This window comes from Nanorana parkeri, unplaced genomic scaffold (assembly GCF_000935625.1).
Source record: "Nanorana parkeri isolate BGI_ZX_2015 unplaced genomic scaffold, ASM93562v1 scaffold1273, whole genome shotgun sequence".
NCBI lineage: Eukaryota > Metazoa > Chordata > Amphibia > Anura > Dicroglossidae > Nanorana > Nanorana parkeri.
The window spans coordinates 179621-200470 of record NW_017307541.1 but is presented as its reverse complement, the minus strand read 5'-3'; the positions used below and the strand labels follow the sequence as shown (position 1 = coordinate 200470).

Genomic DNA, 20850 nt, shown 5'->3' with positions numbered 1-20850 from the left:
CTTCAGCCATTCTTCTTCTACGAGATACCTAATTTACGGGATCACAGGAAAAGTAGGGCTTTCCTTTTTCAGATTCGGGAAGTACGCAGGGCTCTTCCGAGGCGGGTCCGTGGATTCCCAACCGATAGCCTCTTTAATGGCTGAAACAAAAGGCGCTATAAGAGCAAAATCAAAAGAATGTAAATCCTGTTCCTCCGTCCCGAGGATCCATCAGAAAAAAAACTCCTTTGTCTGAGACCCCCACGGACCAAACAGGCTTGGACCGGGCTGTACCCACCCGGGATGTCGAGGGCCCCTCTGGTAGATAATCTTGCAAGCTTTCTTGGACTGCTTGTTTTATTTATGATTTTATATCCAGTGACTTTTTGATCTTTTACCACTGGGGCTCATACTCCTGGAAAATATAAATGTAAGAATACTTAATGTATTCTGTGAGACAGTACTCTTTTTTAACCACTATGGGCCCTCGGTGCCACCCTACCTCTCAGAAGGCTTCAGTGCATCCACCACAAGGAGAGGGAAACTCATGCCGAATCTATGCAGGTATCAGCGTGACACTACAGCAAAGAAACCAGAAAAAAAAACCCAGAAAATGATGACAACCCCATCAGTACTTTGTTGGGCCACCTTTTGCCTTCAATACTGCTGTGATTCTTCTTGGTATTGACTCCACGAGATGTTGAAAGGTGATGCGAGGAATCTGACACTATGCCAGAAGAATAGCACTGTCCAGTTCTGTGAGATTTGATGGTTGTGGAACCAGCTGCCTGATGGCTCTTTCAACTTCGTCCCACAAATGCTCAATTGGATTGAGATCTGGTGATTGTGGGGGCCACCTAAGCAAGGAAAAGTCTCCTTCATGTTCTTGAAACCACTCCTGCACAATACGAGCACCGTGGCATGGCGCATTGTCTTGTTGGAAGAAGCCATCTCCATTGGGATACGCCATCAACATGATAGGATGAACTTGATCATCAACGATACTTTGGTATGTTGTGCTATTCAGATGTTGTTGCACACGGATTGAAGGGCCCAAATCATGCCAGGAAAACATGCCCCAAACCATAACAATGCATGTGGGGTGCATGCATTCATGCTGTTCCCGCCAAATTCTCACTCTGCCATCTGCATGATGTAACTGGAAACGTGATTCATCGGACCACAGGACTTTTTTCCAATGCTCGGCTGTCCAATCCTTGTGTTCCTGTGCGAATTGGAGACGTTTTAATCTTGTTAACTGCAGACAGCAAAGGTGTTCAAACAGGCCTTCGGCTTCCATATCCCATATGATGCAGTTTACTGCGAATAGTGCGTTCAGAGATCATTTGAGAGGATCCCTGATTAAGATCTGCAATACACACACACATTATATTGCCAAAAGTGTTGGGATGCCTGACTTTACACACAAACTTTAATGGCATCTTAGTCCTTAGGGTTCATATTGAGTTGGCCCACCCTTTGCCGCTATAACAGCTTTAACTCTTCTGGGAAGGGTGTCCATAAGGTTTAGGAGTGTGTCTATGGGAATGCTTGACCATTCTTCCAAAAGCACATTTGTGAGGTCAGGTACTGATGTTGGACGAGAAGGCCCGTCTCGCAGTCTCCACTCTAATTCATCCGGAAGGTGTTCCATCAGGTTGAGGTCAGGACTCTGTGATGGCCAGCCAAGTTCTTCCACCCCAAACTCGCTCATTCATGTCTGCGCACCAGTCTGCTTTGTGGTCATTTTGGAACAGGAAGTGGCCATCCCCAAACTGTTCCCACAATGTTGGGAGCATGAAATTGTCCAAAATGTCTTGGTATGCTGATGCCTTAAGAGTTCCCTTCCCTGGAACTAAGGGGCCAAGTCCAACCCCTAAAAAACAACCACACACCATAATCCCCCCTCCACCAAACTTTACTCTTGGCACAATGTAGTCAGGCAAGTACCAATCTCCTGGCAACCGCCAAACTCCGGCAACTTCCATCGGATTGCCAGACAGAGAAGTGTTGTTTGTCACTCTAGAGAACATGTCTCCACTTCTCTAGAGTCCAGTGGTGGCGTGGTTTACACCACTGCATCCAAACCTTTGCACTTGGTGATGTAAGGCTTGGATGCGGCTGCTTGGCCATGGAACCCGATTCCATGTAGCTCTCTACGCACTGTTGGTGTGCCAATTTGAAGGCCACACAAAGTTTGGAGGTCTGTAGCTACTGACTCTGCAGGCAGTTGGCGACTTCTGTGCACTGTGCTCTTCAGCATGCACTGACCCCGTTCTGTCATTTTACGTGGCCTACCACTTCGTGGCTGAGTTGCTGTTGTTCCCAGTAATATAATAATTTTTATCTAATTAATGCCCAGCAGTTATTAACCGTCAGTACACCCCTCTCACCACTCCACTTGTGGATTCACACCTCAGCCTGCGGTACCTGATCACCCCATACGCTCACACCACTCACTCTGCTCCTGCAGCACGGCTCTCCCACACTCGCTCTCCTCACGCAGCACCTATCACCCCACACTCTCTGCTCCTGCAGTCCCCAGTTTCACTCAGATCCACGTAGATCACCACCGATCCTCCACTTCGCCCGATCACCCGCTCTCCCCTCCGTTCTGCGCATGCGTCCCAGCTCCTGTCTCGTGCCTCTCTCCCTTAAATTCACTTACGGCTTCCGGTTTTCCGCCACAGGAAAGCGCTCCTCATAGGAAACTTTCTGTGATATAGCCCACCACATTGTCTGACAAAGGGACCCTGTGAGGTTTTGAAATATTGCCTTTTTCATGTAAAGCTGAAGGAATACCAATAAAGATGATATCCTGTCCCCCCTCCTCTTTGCCCTGGCCATGGAACCTCTGGCCGCCATGATACGAACCTCCTCTGAGATTAGGGGTTTTGCTAGGGGACCTGCGGAGGACAAAATAGCCCTATATGCAGACGATACGCTTCTCTTCCTGGCAGACACCCATGCCTCTCTCACTACGGTTATGTCCAGACTGAGTTTGGACGGGTTTCGGGTCTCTATGTCAACTGGTCCAAGTCCTCACTGCTCCTTTTGGATCCCCTGCAGGCCCCCTTGCCCCCTACGGCATCGCACATACCTATTGTGTCTCACTTCACATACCTGGGTGTCCATATGTCCGCCAATCCCCACGCTTTTGTAGAGGACAATTTGCTCCCATTATTATCTAGACTAACTGTGCAATGTAAAGTCTGGAAGAAACTTCCCTTATCGGTGGTGGGTAGGATTAATTTGATCAAGATGATTTGGATGACCCAAATACTTTATTTTCTACATAATTCCCCATGCTGGATCCCGCAAAATGTCTTCCGAAGGATTAACTCCCTATTTAGGGATTTCATCTGGAATGGCAAGCCCCCTCGTATTAAGTTAGAATTCCTTCAATACCCCAAGGAGCAGGGGGGGACTGGCACTTCCCAACCCATGGGCATATTTTCTGGCGGCACACCTGCAGCATTTGGCGGGCTGGTCGCTCACTGAGGACCTTCCTGCCACTGCTAGGCTATTTGCACGCATGTTCCGATCTCAAGCCCCAATGTCGCTCCTAGACAACGCTTTGCTGTCCAGATTCTGATTTTCCGACGCCTAGACTACTGGCGAGGGTGTGGATGTCTGTCAGGACCCTGTGGGGGCTCTCAGAGGTTACTACTGTTACCCCTTTGTGGGATAAACGTAAATTGCCGGAGGGACAAAAATTAAGGGACTCTGTTACCTGGGAAAGAGAGGGAATACATCTTATTTCCCAGATTTACGATAAAGGCGTACTGTGTACGTTCCAGCAACTCCAAGCCAAGTTCAACCTAAAGGGGAACCAATTCTACCAATACCTTCAGCTGAGACATGCCCTTTCGGCACACCCTGGGGTTGGCCCGATACACATATCCAAGGTGCCACTTCTTGAACAGATCGCATCATCCACGCATACCAAGGGAGTTGTCTCCCTATTATATTCCCACATACTCTCCCACTTTTCAAGTAAATATCCACTTAAGTGCAAGTCGGCGTGGGAGAGACTTGGGTGCCCTTACGGAGGAGGAGTGGGATGCTGCCCTAGCCTCGGTTGGGGCCTCTTCCCTGTCCGCCTCTCATAGGCTGTCTCAGCTCTTCATCCTACATCGAACATACCGCACCCAGAGTTCCTCCTTAAAATTGGATTTCGATCAGACTCCAAATGTCCTAAATGTGGTATCGAGCCAGGGTCCCTTATACATTTGTTATGGCGCTGCCCCAAACTGGTGAGATATTGGACTGAGGTGGTGCGATGTCTTAATTCTATTTTTACGCTCCAACTCCCCTGTTCTCCACTGGTCTGCGTCCTCGGTGTGTTTGACGCCTCCGATTGGGACAATTACACCGTGGAGGCTGTTTCTAGGGCTCTATTTGCAGCTAGGAGGACTATTGCCCTCCTTTGGATGTCGCATGTCGCACCAAGGGCAGAGACCTGGAAGGTGGAGTTGGACCGTCTTATAGCCCTGGAAAAAATAACATATGAGCACAGGGGAACTCTGCGCAAATTCTATAATATCTGGGACAGGTGGAGGGCTAGGCCCTCACTGACTACTGGAGATCATTAGCCTCATTGGAGGGCTTGATGAGATGACTGGAGGGCACAGTAGGCAGATGATTGGTAGAGGTTTATGCTGTGCATTGTATTGGAGACAGAGTATGAACGCAGGGCCATGGCTCAGGGTAAGAACGGAGGATGAGAGTCTTATGTATCCCCCATCTCTGGTATGACCAGGGCACAATTGCAAGTCAGTGGCGTATGCATACTTAATTTTTCTTCTGAACATACTAGTACACAGGGAGATGCTCTTCGGGTTTGTTTCCCCTACTTGCTCCACTCCCCCCCGACCTTTTCACAATTTCCATCTGCGGGATACATGGCAGGCCACATGGCTATATGTTGTTAGTTAGTTGTGTTAATTTCTATGGATATGACTCTGTATGGCGTTTCAATATGTATGCGATGTCAATTATGCTGTTCAAAAACATGTTAAAAACTCCAAAATGTCAATAAAAAATATCTGATTTAAAAAAAAAAAAAGATGATATCCTGAAGCTGAATGGAGTGCGGACAACATATTCTCTGAATCGTACAGCAACGACCTGTGTCACTGAAAAGTGACAATACAATTTTTTAGCTCGTAGTGCACTCGCAATAAACAAATGCAATTTGATTGTGATGTTTAATGATGGTCATTTATGGTACTGGTGGAAATTATTACTGAAAGCTGTAATAAACACTTGCAAATTTAATGGCTTTAAGAAATGAACAGTATGAAATTTGACACTGAATGTAAAGTGAACAGAATTAATGATAGATTAAATACCAGTAAAATGCATTCTCTTATGTGAGGGTAATGATACATTAGATGAGGCTCCAGGTTCACATAATAGTGTCCAGCACATTGACTGCTATGCTCTGCAATTCTTTTAAAAGTGGGTTATGTCTGATGGAACAACCGCCTGGCGGAAGCTAAGCAACATTGTTAGGAAAAAAGGAATTACATACCAAGCATAGGTTTACATGTTTCAGAGGCAACGCCCCCTTCATCAGATGAAGGGGGCAATGCCTCTGAAACATGTAAACCCGTGGAATACTTGGGGGCAGAAGACTCTGGTTTAACCCCTTCATGACTGAGGCCCTTTTTTCAATTTTTGCACCCATGTTATATTCCACATTTTAGGCCTGAAAATGACGTAAAACCCCCCAACATTATATATTTTCTGAATGCCAAGACCCTATAGAATAAAATGGTGGTAGTTGAAAATTTTTATGTTGCACAATATTAGCGCAACTCCTTATTAAACCCCAAAATTTAGTGACAAATTTAATTAAATGCCCCAAAACACAACAAATTACCCAATTTTTAAATGAAATATTTACTGTCATGAAGGGGTTAAATACTGTTTTACACTATGGAGGCGCTCCTTTTTGCTTTATGCTTCTCTCTCTATTCAAGTCTATGAGAGTTTACTCATTGACATAAGCCCAAAAGCCTGCTGACACTTTCTTTTTTGTTTTTCCTCTTCAAACAGGTGAACATGGCAAAGCGGATCAAAAGGAATGCTTCAAACAGGATATAGGCTCAATTCAAAAAGATTTACACAAGGATATAATGATCCTTGTTTATTTTAGCCACGTGGCTGTAAATTTTTAAGTCTTAATGGACTCCAAAAATTTTAATCTTTACCTTGGTGTGTAAGTTTTGTACATTGAGTCCATTGTGTTGTATTTACCACTTAAGCGGGGAAATCACAAAAAAAGGTGCAAGTTTTATTGCACATTTTTTCCAACAGTCGAGACACACTAAGGCAGTGGTTCTCAACCTTTCTAGGGCCGGGACCCCTTGGTAACATTTGCCAAGTTGTGGTGACCCCCAATGGTAAAATTTAGGGATGACGCGGCTGCTGCAGCAACATCTGGCGGCGTGGCAGGAGAACTGACACTGCTGCGCTAGGAGAGGGCTGAGGAGGACACACAGCGACCCACAGTTTGAGAACCACTGCTTAAAGGAGACAACAAATCCTCTATTTCAGCGGTTCTCAACCTTTCTAGTGCCGCGACCCTTTGATAAAATTGCCCAAGTTGTGGCAACCCCTAACAGTAAAAGTATTTTCAACGCAGAATAACGCCAGCTACAGAGGAATACAGAAAATCGCAGCAATAGTACATTATACTATATGGTACTATTGCTGGGATTTGTAGTCCTCTGTAGCTGGCGTTATTCTCCATTGCGACGTATAATTTATTATTGCTGGGATTTGTAGTCCTCTACAGCTGCTGGTATTCTGCAGTGTGCTGTATAATTATACGGCGCAACGCAAAATACAGAGGAATACAACAAATGTACAGTGTATAATGTATTGCTGGGATTTGTAGTCCTCTATAGCTGATGGTACAGCACAATGTACTAGCAGCTAGAGAGGACTACAAATCCCACTACCGACTACCCCAGCAATACATTAAAGCAGCACCATGTGGGAGGGGGTGAGAGAGTGCAGGCCTACCTGAGTAGATATGTAATCCGTCAGCATTCCTATGGTGGTTTTTATTCTATCATTAGAACTGGACCTTCATTTCAGGTCCCCCTCTGCTAAGTGGCAGCAGCAGAGGGCGGGCTCAATAGCTAGTTTGCTATTGCAAAGTGAAATAGCCAATAGGAATCTAGCTGTGTGTTCCTATGGGTTTATTTTTTTTTCTCTCACTGACTACGGCCTGCGGCCCGATGTCAGAAAGAAAAAAAGCAGAGAAAGGTTTGCTATGCTCGATGCTCGATCGAGCATAGCGAACCTGTCAGGGGAGAAAGTTTTTTTTTTCTCTGATTTACGACCGCATGCGGCTCCGATGTCAGGAAAAAACCAAACAAACAGCGGAGCAGACCTTTCCCGGGGCCGCGAGGCGACCCCCGGCAGTTAGTCATTCGACCCCCGACGGGGTCGCGACCCCCACGTTGAGAACCGCTGCACTAAGGGGACATGTCTAAACAATTTGCAGAGCAATTCGCTCTACAACTCTATGTGAACTTTTGTTCTGTGTTCCCTTCCTTAGTATATTTTCATTTCAGGTAAAATGTAATGTAATGTAAATCCTTATTATGGCCATTAGATGGAGCTGTGAAGCATAGGAAATACCTATTTACTAAGCTCACCAACTCTATCTAGTGGCAACATCACATTAAATTCAACCGGGGAAGACAATATACTAAAAGTGTTCACAAAGATGTGCAGGTCGAAAAGTTCCACACATTGTTTATAAATTGTCTCCTTAGATACCATTTCTGGTATGCAAGGTCTCTTTTTGTTACCCGTTGAATTCTCGCCCCTACAGATAAAAGCTAAAGCATGCTAAAAAAGAAAATCGGGAAATACTCACTTGACTTTCTGCAAAATGTCTTTCTCCCTTCAGGCAGAGGGATGATCTCCGCAAAGTCTTTTCATCTCCATCATCAAATACTGTTGCACAGAGATAATAAAGATTATTAATTGGTAGCTTTTCATAAAAACACTTTTACCAAGAATGCAGTTAAAATAATATTTACATATCATTCACCTAGAAAAAACACATGCATTAGGCTCCATTTACACATAGGGTTTGCGTTCTCCGCGTAGTTTTCCACGTGGAAAACACACACATTTTGCCCTGCCCTGTCAGGAAGCTTTTGCAAAGGAGTCAGATGGTACTCAAGGCTAAGAGTTGACCCAATCCCAACTAGAGAAAAGATCGGATTCCTCCATCAGAGTACTTACTGGGGTGGCAATGCCTAGCCTGAACCCATGTAAAATATGCCTTCCAATAGTAGACCTTACGAGAGGTTGTCTTCACAGCCTTCAAATGTGTATGAATAACTTAAGACCTCCCGCGTTTCCCCTGTGCGCAGATTGCGTTCCACGCTGGAGCGCGGCGCTAGGGGGAGCGTCTCTATGGCTCCTCCCCGTGGGACGTGACACATTGTGTTCCAGGGTGGAACGCGGAAGCTGCCCGGTGTTCTGTGCGCCCCACCCCAGCAGGCTATTTAAAGAAGTCGGGAGGCTGACACGGCGTTCCACTATTGAGGACCTAGCGTCCTGCAGCCAACTGACGCCTCTACTCACCTGCTAACTTCTACCTGTAGCCAGATGACCTGGGACCTCCTCCTCACGGCCAGCTTGCCTCCATACCTTTGTCTGACTCCTCAACTGCAAGTACCCTATAATGGGATTTCTCACCTGCATCCTTTTTCCTACATGTTGATTGACTCTCTCTGGCTATAATCCTAGTACCTAGGAACCCAATAGCTTGTGTTGTACCTGGCGGGTACTATCATTACCAGCATCCGCATCATACAGGCAGTCCCCGGGTTACAGACGTCCGACTTACTGGCAATCCGTACTTACGAACGGGGTCCACAGTTCTCCTGAGAACTGTGGCTGCAGCAACCTGTGTCCTTTCAAATCCCCGCTGCTCGGGGGCATGGCCGGCGCATGGCAGAGTGAGTTGCATATTTCCTCTGCTCCCGTGCGTGGTGCCCCTACAGCCTTTCTACAGCTCCATTAGCAACCTAACCGCCTGATTGGTACCAAACGACACCCCAAGGCAACCCCGAGCACAGGTGGACGTAAATCGGGGAAGCTCGCCACCTTCTTCCAGGCCTCGCAGAAGTTGCCGCATTCATCTGCGGCCCAGCTGGCTGTATCGGGCCTCTCAGACCAGGCCCGGACCTCGCCACGTGTGGACTCCCGTTGGACTGGCAAACACCCGGGCCAGTGTATCCTCCCCTCGGTTAGGCCTTCCCCACTCCCCATTGATGGCTTCGGTGTCGGAGGAGTCCGTTAATCCTTCGGATTTTGGCCGGGAAGAGGGTGAGGACGACCTGAAGGCCTATATCCGCTCCCTGCCTACACGTGCCGACCTGGAGCGTTACGTGTCCTGGATGGAGGCCGCATACAAGGCCGAGATGGTTGGGCTCAAAGCAGATGTTGCCGGCATTGGATCACGTCTGGAAGACCTGGAAACTACTCAAGATGCAGTGTCTTCCAGATAAGACCTACATCACCAGGTGCTGCAAGACCACTCGATACAATTGCACGATTTGATCTACCAACTGGACGACCAGAAAAACAGATCCCGGCGCAACAACATCCACCTTCGGGGGATTCCTGAAGGAGTGGAACCTGCGGCTCTCACTGACATGGTTCGTGCTATCTTCAATCAGCTCCTGCAGAAGCCCAACGACTCACCGCTAGAGATTGACCGAGCACATCGGGCCCTGGGCCCGCGGTCAGCCACCCCCAACCGCCCGAGAGATGTCATTTGCAGAGTGTACTTTTATTCGGTGAAGGAAGCGGTGATGTCGGCGGCCCGAGCGTCTGATGAGATTCAGTTAACGGCTCCCCGATCCTCCTTCTGGCGGACCTCTCTCGCCGTACCCTCCAGATGCGCATGGCTCTCAAACCCCTTTTGGAAGTGCTCCGCGCCAACAGCATTACCTATCGCTGGGGATACCCATTCCGCCTGATCACATCCCGCGATGGAAAATCCACAATCTTCCAACATCTGGGTGACCTCCCGCGGTTCCTCTGCTTTTTTCAGCTGGCCCAGGTATCCCTGCCGGATTGGCTCTATACCACGAGCTTTCCTGATGTTCCGGTCCGTGAACATTGGCAGACGAAGTCTCCTCGCAGATCTGCTTCCTCGGTGAAGCGATTTGTTTTCCTCCCTTCAGGCGGCTTTACTACTAAAGGAACCCAAGGCTTCCGTCCCATAGCAAAATGTTCCTTACAGTTTGAGAACACTGGTTTCGTCCTGTTCTCTATATTTCAGGAACTTCAACCATCCCTGCTATTTGAGGACGGGGTGTCCGTTCACGGTTATAGATCCTGTTGGTCTTACCGTTTCTGTTTCAGATTGTGCTTCCGAACTGATGTGCCTTGTTCTGTTTACATCATTCACCTTACAGTGCATAACCCCATCTTTACTTTAGTTTGTACAGTATATGTGTTTATTATTGCTAGGCTGGTGGTGGGGTGCTGCCCACGAGCAGATTTCTCATCTGATCGCTCCGTTTGGGACCCCCTGCCCCCATACTAAGTCACCCATGTTACACTAGGTGTTTGGCCATATGGCCGGCTTTAGTAGTTTGGTTCCCTACCTGGAGCCTGCCCTATGGGGCATGGCTCTGCGGTACAGTCCCATTTGGGCTCCCCTTGTGAGCCACCTTTATATCTGTTACGGTTGTTTCCCTCTATGTTCCTTGTCCGGTCACCCCTGTTTTGTCTGTCTGCTGTGTTGTCTGTTCTCTATGTTCCTGGGGCGGTGCATACCGTTGACCGATCATGTTTTTATCACCATTATGCTGGCTACTATGCTCTTCCATGTCCCTGTCAATAAGTTCCTTTAATGTGAAAGGGTTTAAAATCACCCCTCTAAACGATCCCAGATTCGTTATCACATGCATAAACAAAGGGTTGATATTGTGCTCCTTCAGGAGACGCACTTCTGCGCTGGGAAGCACCCAGCCTGCTCCCAATGCTACTAGAGAGTGGTTCCACAGCACTGATCCCTCTACTAAATCCAAGGGTGTCTCCATTGGGATCCACAAAATGTGTAAGATCAATGTACTCGACTCTGCTATTGACCCCTTAGGGCGGTATGTTTTTTTGAAAACCACGTTAAACGGCTCTAAGTATACGATTGCTAATATCTATTTGCCTAATTCTTCCCAGGTTTCCGCTTGTCTGCGTTATCTGAGGGTCCTGGAGTCCTTCGCTGAGGGCGCCATAGTTTTGGGTGGCGACTTCAACCCACGCCGAGACATCCTCTGGTAAAAGTTCCATCTCGAATTCAGACTTACATAAGTTGAAATTTAAAAACTTGCCTCTGATACTGCAGATGTACCGTCTAAACTGTTAATGCTATGCATATTTGGTGCTGTATGGTACGCCTGTATATGTCATGTAATGTTTTTTTCCGTTTCTTCCTGTCCGACAATAAAAAAATTGTTTAAAAAAAAAAAACTTGCCTCCATGCACCTCCTTGACCTTTTTGGCGGACTCTACATCCTGACGTCACTGACTACACCTTTTCCTCACATGCACATAACTCTTACAGTAGGATAGACTACATGTTTGTCTCTCAAACCTTACTTGACGCCTCACCGGGTATTAGCATTGGACCACGCGTGTTGTCGGACCACGCACCGTTGTTTTGTTCCCTCCGCTTCTCTGCGATGCCGCCCACTTCCCCATTTTGGAGGCTGAATGATAATCTCCTCTCTGACACAGTGTGCTGTGCGGAGATCAAGCAGACCATTTCTAACTTTCAACAGGATCATGCTAATGACCCGACCTCTCTTCCCATTAGGTGGGAAACCCTCAAATGTGTATTATGGGGAATCCTTGTCAAGCATGGGGCCCGGCTTAAGAAATGGAGGTCCCAGCAAATTACCTCTTTATTTGCAAAGATATCCACACTGGAGAGATCACATAAACTAGTGAGCGATGATTCCACGGGATTAGAACTCCTGAATACCCGTAAACAATTGCTGGCTCTCCTGGATCAAGCTTCCTTGCGTTACAGGGATCGCTACTTGAAGCGCTCGTATGAATACGGTAATAATTGCAGCTCCTTATTGGCCCGCACCATATACCCACGCCAGGGCTTACGCTCTATTTTATCCATACGCTCCCCTGACGGTAACACTGTACACTCGAATACTGACATTTTGAACTCCTTTCATTACTATTCGAAGCTCTATAACTTAGATTCCCTTGAAACCACCCCTCCCCCGATATGCGACTCTACTGCTTAATCTGGTTATCTGGCCAGGACTCCCTTACCCTCCATACCCCCTGAGTTCCGCTCTACCCTTGATTCCCCCTTCACCACTGAGGAACTCACTAGAGCCATCAAAGCCACGAAAAACGGTAAAGCCCCAGGACCTGATGGCTACACAGCGAGGTTTTTTTAATTTTTTGCCCCTGAACTCTCCCCACTAATATTAGATGTCTTCAACTCTATCTCCCCCTCCTGTCCCTTTGCCCCTCAATCCTTATTAGCACATATCTCCCTGATACTAAAGCCGGGTAAGGACCACTCCATGCCTGGGAGTTACCGCCCAATCTCCTTATTGAATTGTGATATCAAGCTTTATGCTAAATTACTAGCCCTCCGCTTTCAACCTCTACTGCCCACCATCATCCATAATGACCAGGTTGGGTTTGTCCCCCTAAGGGAAGCGAGGGATAACACCTCCAAGACCATAGCCCTGATTGACCATGTCCAGGAGAAGAAGGTGCCTGCATGCTCTCCTTGGACGCTGAAAAGGCGTTTGACAGGGCTGGCTGGCACTTTCTCTGCGCTTCACTGACTCAACTGGGGCTTGGTGCTCCGTTTATATCCAAAATTATGGCCCTATACTCATCTCCTTACGCCCGCGTTTGCGCCAATGACAGGCTCTCTGATCCTATTAAAATCTCCAATGGCACCCGTCAGGGTTGCCCCCTGTCCCCCTTGCTGTATGTGATCACAATGGAACATCTGGCTTCTGCCATCCGTGCAAACTCCTCTATACATGGGGTAACAATAGGTTCTAGTGAATTCAAGATGGCATTGTATGCTGATGACCTCCTCCTATATATAACTCAACCGGACCTTTTGTTGCCCCGTCTTGTGGAGGAACTTTCCACTTTCGGTTCTGTAAGTAACTTTAAAGTAAACTACGGCAAATCAGAATTGCTTAATATATCCCTCCCAAACCAAGTAGTCTCCTCCCTACGCTCACACTTCCCTTTCTCTTGGCAACCTTCCTCCCTTAAATATCTAGGTGTCCACATACCCTCTGAACTGTCCCACCTATATGAACTTAACTATTCTCCGCTTCTGCACAGGACGAGGGCGGACCTTCAATCTTGGAGATCCCGTCCCTTATCTTGGTTCTGACGCATGAATGTGCTTAAAATGGATGTTTTAACCAAATTTTTATACCTTTTCCAAACGGTACCTTACGCCTACCCCGCTCATTCTTTCTCAAACTGCGGAGTATCTTCCGAACGTTTGTTTGGAATGACGCTAAGCCCATACTTAATTACCGCCTTTTGACGCGACCTAGATCCAAAAGGGGGAGCTGGTCTGCCTGATTTCCTCCTATACTACAAAGCGTCCTTACTAACTAGGGTACTGGATTGGTTCCATAGTGCACCACATAAACAATGGGTGACCTTGGAATTTGCATCCTCCCCGATGTACCCCAAGACGGCGATGTGGACCCCTTTACCGGACGTGGGCGGCAGCGCAGAGTGGCCCCTCCTTGTTTACTCTGTTTTATGGTGCTGGCATCACTCTCGTACACCCCTCCAGCTATCCTCCCTACCAAGTCCCTTGACTCCCATACTAGACAATCCTCACTTCCCCCCTGGTATCCACGCTCCCTCCTTTTTGGGTTGGAACCGTCAGTTTTGGCCATAATTGTGCCATATCCTATGCGGTACTACCCTGATACCCTACCAGGTGGTTGTCGCCCAGGGCTCCTTGGATGGACGGGCCTGGATGCCATACCTTCAACTGACTAGTTACTACCGCTCTATACCGAACGTTTCAAGGGTCCTCACTTCTTTTGAACTGTTATGTGTTGCTTCCACACCGCCTACGCACCTCATCTCCTTACTATACCACATGCTCCTTTCCCACCACTCCACGTCCTTACCCTTTTACACTCACGCTTGGACCATGGATGTAGACTCCGCTATGTCTCCCACTGATTGGGATAAGGTCTTTATCTTCACGCATAGCTTAGCAATGTCTTGTAAACTGCAGGAAAGTCAGGAAATCACCAGCACTCAGTAGTAAAGATAAATATGTCCCTTTCATTGGACAGAAAGCATCACAGACATCCAAATAAACCGACGTTTCGGGCCGCGCAGGGTCCCTTCTGTGACGGACCCCCGTACTCAGGATGAGTATGTCTGCCGCTGTCTTCTTCCTTGCTGAGGAGATATTGCAACCTGAAGATCCTTAGCTCCCAGTTTCCCCAGTCACTAGCCAAGGCTTGAGTGTAGGGTAAACAAACTCTGCTTTATTGAGCAACTGCACAAACTTTTATACAGCAAGTGATGAAATCAGAATATAATCCCATCACATCCACCCTCCCCTCCCAGACAATCGGTCTGCTCAACACCACAGGTGTCCACCTGCTAACGAGCTCCAGACAGCCATAGCAGGAGCCTGGCCAGAATGTCATTGTTCTGAGCTCCCTCAGAGAACAATGGGAGATAACGAGGGATGGTGCTGATAGTCTTTTCATAACCAGGTTACTCAGTATAACGCACTCAAACATAACCCAACACCAATACACATTTAACTTATAAACTGATCACTGTCTTGTCACACCTTCCACAAGGCAGAAAGATGTGACAATATGGTAACAATCAAACACCACATATATACCCCATGTAGTTAATTAATGATTGAAAAACACACCCACAGTGATGTCATAGGGGGCGGCAAATAAGCCATATTTAAAAAGGTCAAAAGAGTAAAAAACGAACAAACAGACTACAAATTAAATAAATGAATAAAAAATCATACCAGGAATCAGGGGATCCAGATCGATGCTGTGGCTGCATAGTGGTCAACATGATCGCGACCTAGGTACAAACTCATAAAACGATAGCCGCAAGATCATAAAGACATGCCAATGTTAATCACTATAAAGTGCCGGCGCAGAAGCTATCCGTCATAGGTTGCTAAGGAAACGAAAGGACACAATTCTCGAGTGTCTCACGGCGCAAGCGCCAGGACTGCACGTCACAGATGGTGTGTCAGAAACGAAAGCTTCCTGGATTGTTATGGAGACAGGGAGCTCAGTCTATGCGCTATAGCATGCGCTATTTCAAAAGACAACGCCAAACGGCCAATACAGCCAATATGTAGGCACAACGATTGGCACTCCCAGATCAAAAAACAGCAACATCACCAGGAAGATGAAATAAGCAGCTCTCGGTTGTCTCACGGCGCAGGCGCCAGGATTGTACATCGCGAGTGTTGTGTCAGGAGCAAAAGCTTCCTGAATTGCTATGGAGACAAGGAGGTCGGTCTCTCAGCAATAAAGGACGCATGCGCCGGGGCTAAGCATAGATACTGTCATTCAAACAATAGTGAAAGACGACCAATATAGCCAGTAGGCAGGCACAGCAATCGGTATTCCTGGATCAAAAAAAGAAGAAGAAAAAAGAAAAAGGATAAATGAAAAACGCACAAGACAAGGGTGCACACAATAAAATTACAAATATAACACATATAGAGCCAAAAACAGGAAAAAGGATAAAAGGACCGAGGGAATAACATTGAAAACTGCCGCTGTCTTCTTCCTTGCTGAGGAGATATTGCAACCTGAAGATCCTTAGCTCCCAGTTTCCCCAGTCACTAGCCAAGGCTTGAGTGTAGGGTAAACAAACTCTGCTTTATTGAGCAACTGCACAAACTTTTATACAGCAAGTGATGAAATCAGAATATAATCCCATCACATCCACCCTCCCCTCCCAGACAATCGGTCTGCTCAACACCACAGGTGTCCACCTGCTAACGAGCTCCAGACAGCCATAGCAGGAGCCTGGCCAGAATGTCATTGTTCTGAGCTCCCTCAGAGAACAATGGGAGATAACGAGGGATGGTGCTGATAGTCTTTTCATAACCAGGTTACTCAGTATAACGCACTCAAACATAACCCAACACCAATACACATTTAACTTATAAACTGATCACTGTCTTGTCACACCTTCCACAAGGCAGAAAGATGTGACAATATGGTAACAATCAAACACCACATATATACCCCATGTAGTTAATTAATGATTGAAAAACACACCCACAGTGATGTCATAGGGGGCGGCAAATAAGCCATATTTAAAAAGGTCAAAAGAGTAAAAAACGAACAAACAGACTACAAATTAAATAAATGAATAAAAAATCATACCAGGAATCAGGGGATCCAGATCGATGCTGTGGCTGCATAGTGGTCAACATGATCGCGACCTAGGTACAAACTCATAAAACGATAGCCGCAAGATCATAAAGACATGCCAATGTTAATCACTATAAAGTGCCGGCGCAGAAGCTATCCGTCATAGGTTGCTAAGGAAACGAAAGGACACAATTCTCGAGTGTCTCACGGCGCAAGCGCCAGGACTGCACGTCACAGATGGTGTGTCAGAAACGAAAGCTTCCTGGATTGTTATGGAGACAGGGAGCTCAGTCTATGCGCTATAGCATGCGCTATTTCAAAAGACAACGCCAAACGGCCAATACAGCCAATATGTAGGCACAACGATTGGCACTCCCAGATCAAAAAACAGCAACATCACCAGGAAGATGAAATAAGCAGCTCTCGGTTGTCTCACGGCGCAGGCGCCAGGATTGTACATCGCGAGTGTTGTGTCAGGAGCAAAAGCTTCCTGAATTGCTATGGAGACAAGGAGGTCGGTCTCTCAGCAATAAAGGACGCATGCGCCGGGGCTAAGCATAGATACTGTCATTCAAACAATAGTGAAAGACGACCAATATAGCCAGTAGGCAGGCACAGCAATCGGTATTCCTGGATCAAAAAAAGAAGAAGAAAAAAGAAAAAGGATAAATGAAAAACGCACAAGACAAGGGTGCACACAATAAAATTACAAATATAACACATATAGAGCCAAAAACAGGAAAAAGGATAAAAGGACCGAGGGAATAACATTGAAAACACAAATAAATTGAGAGCTGCGCCAGTCAGAAACGGAAAGCAATAGACCCATGGAACTGGGATATATTATTTGGAAAAAGAAATGTATGACTATCCCAACTCGGCTCTCAAAATATTCATATTGCTGTTTACTATACGTTTAACCTGGTGTGAATAAGGATGATAATTGGTTTTAAGTAGTGTGTCATTAGATAATTCCTCTTTGGGTTTGGGAGTTTGATATCTATCTCTGGCTACTTGGAGTGTATGATCAAGGACATGTTTGGGATAACCTCTTTCACTGAATTTATTATACATCTCAAGTAGTTGTACTTCACAGTCAGCCGTACTTGAGCAAATGCGCATAACCCTGAGAAACTGAGAGATGGGCAAAGAATCTCTCAGTCTGTCAGGGTGCGCACTGCTATAAGAAAGCAATGTATTGCGATCGGTAGGTTTGGTATATAGTGAAGTAGAGATCTGTCCTTGATCAAACTGCAGGAGCGCAACTTTAAGCTGCTTTCCAGATGGTACTTTACTCCAGTGCGACTGCATCATATGTTCCCCTCGGTGACGCAGACTTGCTGGAGATGCCCAAATGCTGAAGGTACTTACCTGCATATGTGGTGGTCCTGTCACCTGATCAAGGGGTTCTGGGATGCCGTGCTGCCCATATATGACAAGGCACATTCCACGACCACACAAAATACCCCTGCTCTGACCCTCCTAACGCTGATCCCTTCTCATATCTCAAAAGCTAAGAAATCTACCTTGCGGTTCTTCCTATTTGCAGCCAGACAGGTTATCGCGGCACATTGGAGGTCCACCCAGGTGCCCCCCTTATTGATGTGGTTGAATAGCTTGAATGACACTATGCGCATGAAAGCAATGGTTGCTATAGATGCAGACCGTAATGAATCCTTCCGAAATCTATGGTTGCCCTGGATTTGCTTCCAAGACTCCGCTTCTTTTCCTGCCTTATTGGCCTCAGCACCATAGTTAGGATGTGTCATACTGTTATTGGCCTGCTATCCTCGCATGTTGTAGCCCTGGCTCCATCTCATGTGGCCAATTGAGACTGATACCTAACCTTGCGGGTCTATTAGCCTTACTCACCTCCCCCCAATGTCTTTGTTGTAATGTGTCGTCCTTGTTTTGTCTTGTCCCACGTCTACTGGTTTGTCTCCCCCCCCCCTCTATGTCCATCTAGGTATACAAAGCCATGAAGGACTGCTCAGTTACACACTTCCATCTGATATATGCCGCTTAGGCTCTCCATGTGTAGGTCTTGAGCAGTTCCCATTATCATGATACAACTGAAATGTACTGGGTCCTGCGGACCAACTTGCTTGTATACCTGTATAACCCTTGCACATATGCTATATATGTTATATTTTTTCTCCTGTCTGAAATGAATAAACTTGATTTGATCAAATCCCCGCTGCTCTCCGCGCCTGTGTTGGTGGAGGCAGCGGGGACACAGACTGCTGCATGCTGCCGATGCCCCACGTACCTCCGCTGATGTGCCGGCTTCCTCTTCAGCTGTTCCGTCGGCTTCCCCGGTCCGGACGATCCTCCGGTCTCCCGGTCTGGCCGGCGGCTCCTATGCCCAGCCCCTTGCCTACTCTTCATTGCAGGCTGGGAGCCATAGCCAGCCTGCTATTGGATATTGTAAAATGCAATAGACAATAGCAAGCTGGCTATTGCATCCGCCCACTGTCTGCCCACTGTCTGCTGTCAATCAGCATGTGGGGACCTGATAGAGAACTTTCTGCTTCAGGCCTCCCCTATGCTGATTGACAGCAGGCAGTGGGCAGATGCAATAGCCAGCCTGTTATTGGCTATTGCAATTTGAAATAACCAGTAGCAGGCTGTCTATGGCTCCCAGCATTAGAATACAAAAAAAAAAAAAGTTTAAAAAAATTTAAATTAAAAAGACAAAAAAAAATGTAAAAAGTAAAACAAAAAAAGTTAAATAAAAATTAAAAATGTGGGGGCGTGGCCAGCGCGCAGACAAGATGGACGTTTAGTCCCTGGGCTCGCCAAATCAAGCACTTAACTGCTCTTATCATTACCTCACGGGATCACTACCTGCCCAGTTGTCGGAAGGAGATTCGGCGGCCAAAAAACGTATCGGAGTTCTCCTCAGCGGCCCCAGGGCGCAGCCAAAATGGCGGCGGGCCACCGCCGCAGCAGGGAAAGCCACTATCTCACAGGGATCGTGGCCTCGGTCATGCCACCTCCTCTCCATCAGGAGACTCTGATGCCTTTACACTGCAGCAGCGAGGTGTCTCACCTCTCTCCTCACAAACGAGCAGCCCTGCTAAGTCCAGGGCTAAACAATCAGATGACAGCACTGCTGATAAAGAGGTGAGTCACCTGAACTCGTCCATGGAGGACACTAGAGAGCTGAATAGCTCTATAACTGGCTTCCCCACTGCCAACCAACCTATTATGGATACTGCACTTAAAGATATGCTGATATCTTTACGAAGTGCCATACACTCTGACATGGTCTCACTGGTTCAGGATCTCCGCTCAGAAGTTACTTCTGTGGGCAACAGAGTGGATCATGTGGAACATAAGATGGGAGAATATGCATCTACTGTTAACGATATCATAGACTCTCATAACCAGGTTTCTGATGACGTACTGTGGCTGAAATCCAAGGCGGCGGATCTCGAAAATCGTTCCCGCCGGAACAATATCAAAATAAGGGGGATCCCTGAGTCGATCTCACAGTCGTAGCTTCTTCCTCATGTCCGTGATCTTCTCTTAACATTGATGCCGGATCTACCTTCAGCAGAGCTTGTGATTGACAGGATCCACCGTCTGCCAAAACCTTCATTTCTGCCAGAAAAGGTCCCACGTGATGTCATCTTGAGAATTAATTTCTTCCACGTTAAAGAGAGGGTCTTGGCGGCGGCTCGCTCTTCCCACTCTTTGCCAAGCAACTGCTCGAACCTGCAGTTCTATCCTGATTTGTCGCAACACACTCTAAATCTTCATAGGCACCTAGCGACTTCAACGTGCTCTCAGATCCATCCATAGATTGTGAGAAATCACGAACTGGACCACGCTCCAAATTTCTCCATTCCTTCCTATTAAAGGAGGAACTTTACGATGTCTGGCGTTGCCACCATGCCAACGGAAAAGACTTTACCTTCCACTCTTCTGTACACAATTCCTATTCCCGTATTGACATGTTTCTGGTGGACCTGTCCCTTCTCCAGAGAGTGACTGCATCCAAAATACATGACATCATGTGGTCCAACTAAGCTCCCATCTCCATCCATATCTCTACCTCTCGACCGATGCAGAGTCCCATTCTCTGGAGAAACGACGTCTCTCTGTTTCAGCATCCAGATATAATACATTCTCTTGCCACACACCTACACGAGTACTTTTCTATCAATGTTGGATCTGTTGCTGACCCCACCACTGTCTGGAATGGCCATAAGGCTTTCATGCGCGGCATACTCATACAGACGAGTACTACCTTACGTAAACGTAGGTCTTTCCAACTGTCTCACTTCAAACCATCAGCAATCTAGAAACCCAAAACAAATCCTCTCCTCAATCTGCCATACTTCAGAAACTAAATAAGTTACGGTTCTAACTACGCACCCTACTTTTGGACAGATTTGAAAGA

At 46.9% G+C, this 20850-nt stretch overlaps 1 protein-coding gene across 1 annotated transcript in view; it reads right to left on the bottom strand.

The window, feature by feature from the left end:
- Positions 1-20850, bottom strand: part of LOC108797422 (AT-rich interactive domain-containing protein 4B-like) — a 239620-nt gene that overhangs the window by 119220 nt on the left and 99550 nt on the right. Inside the window, exon 5 of the mRNA XM_018569011.1 lies at positions 7880-7959. Coding sequence (XP_018424513.1) covers positions 7880-7959 — 80 coding nt within the window. The remainder of the gene's footprint in view (positions 1-7879; positions 7960-20850) is intronic.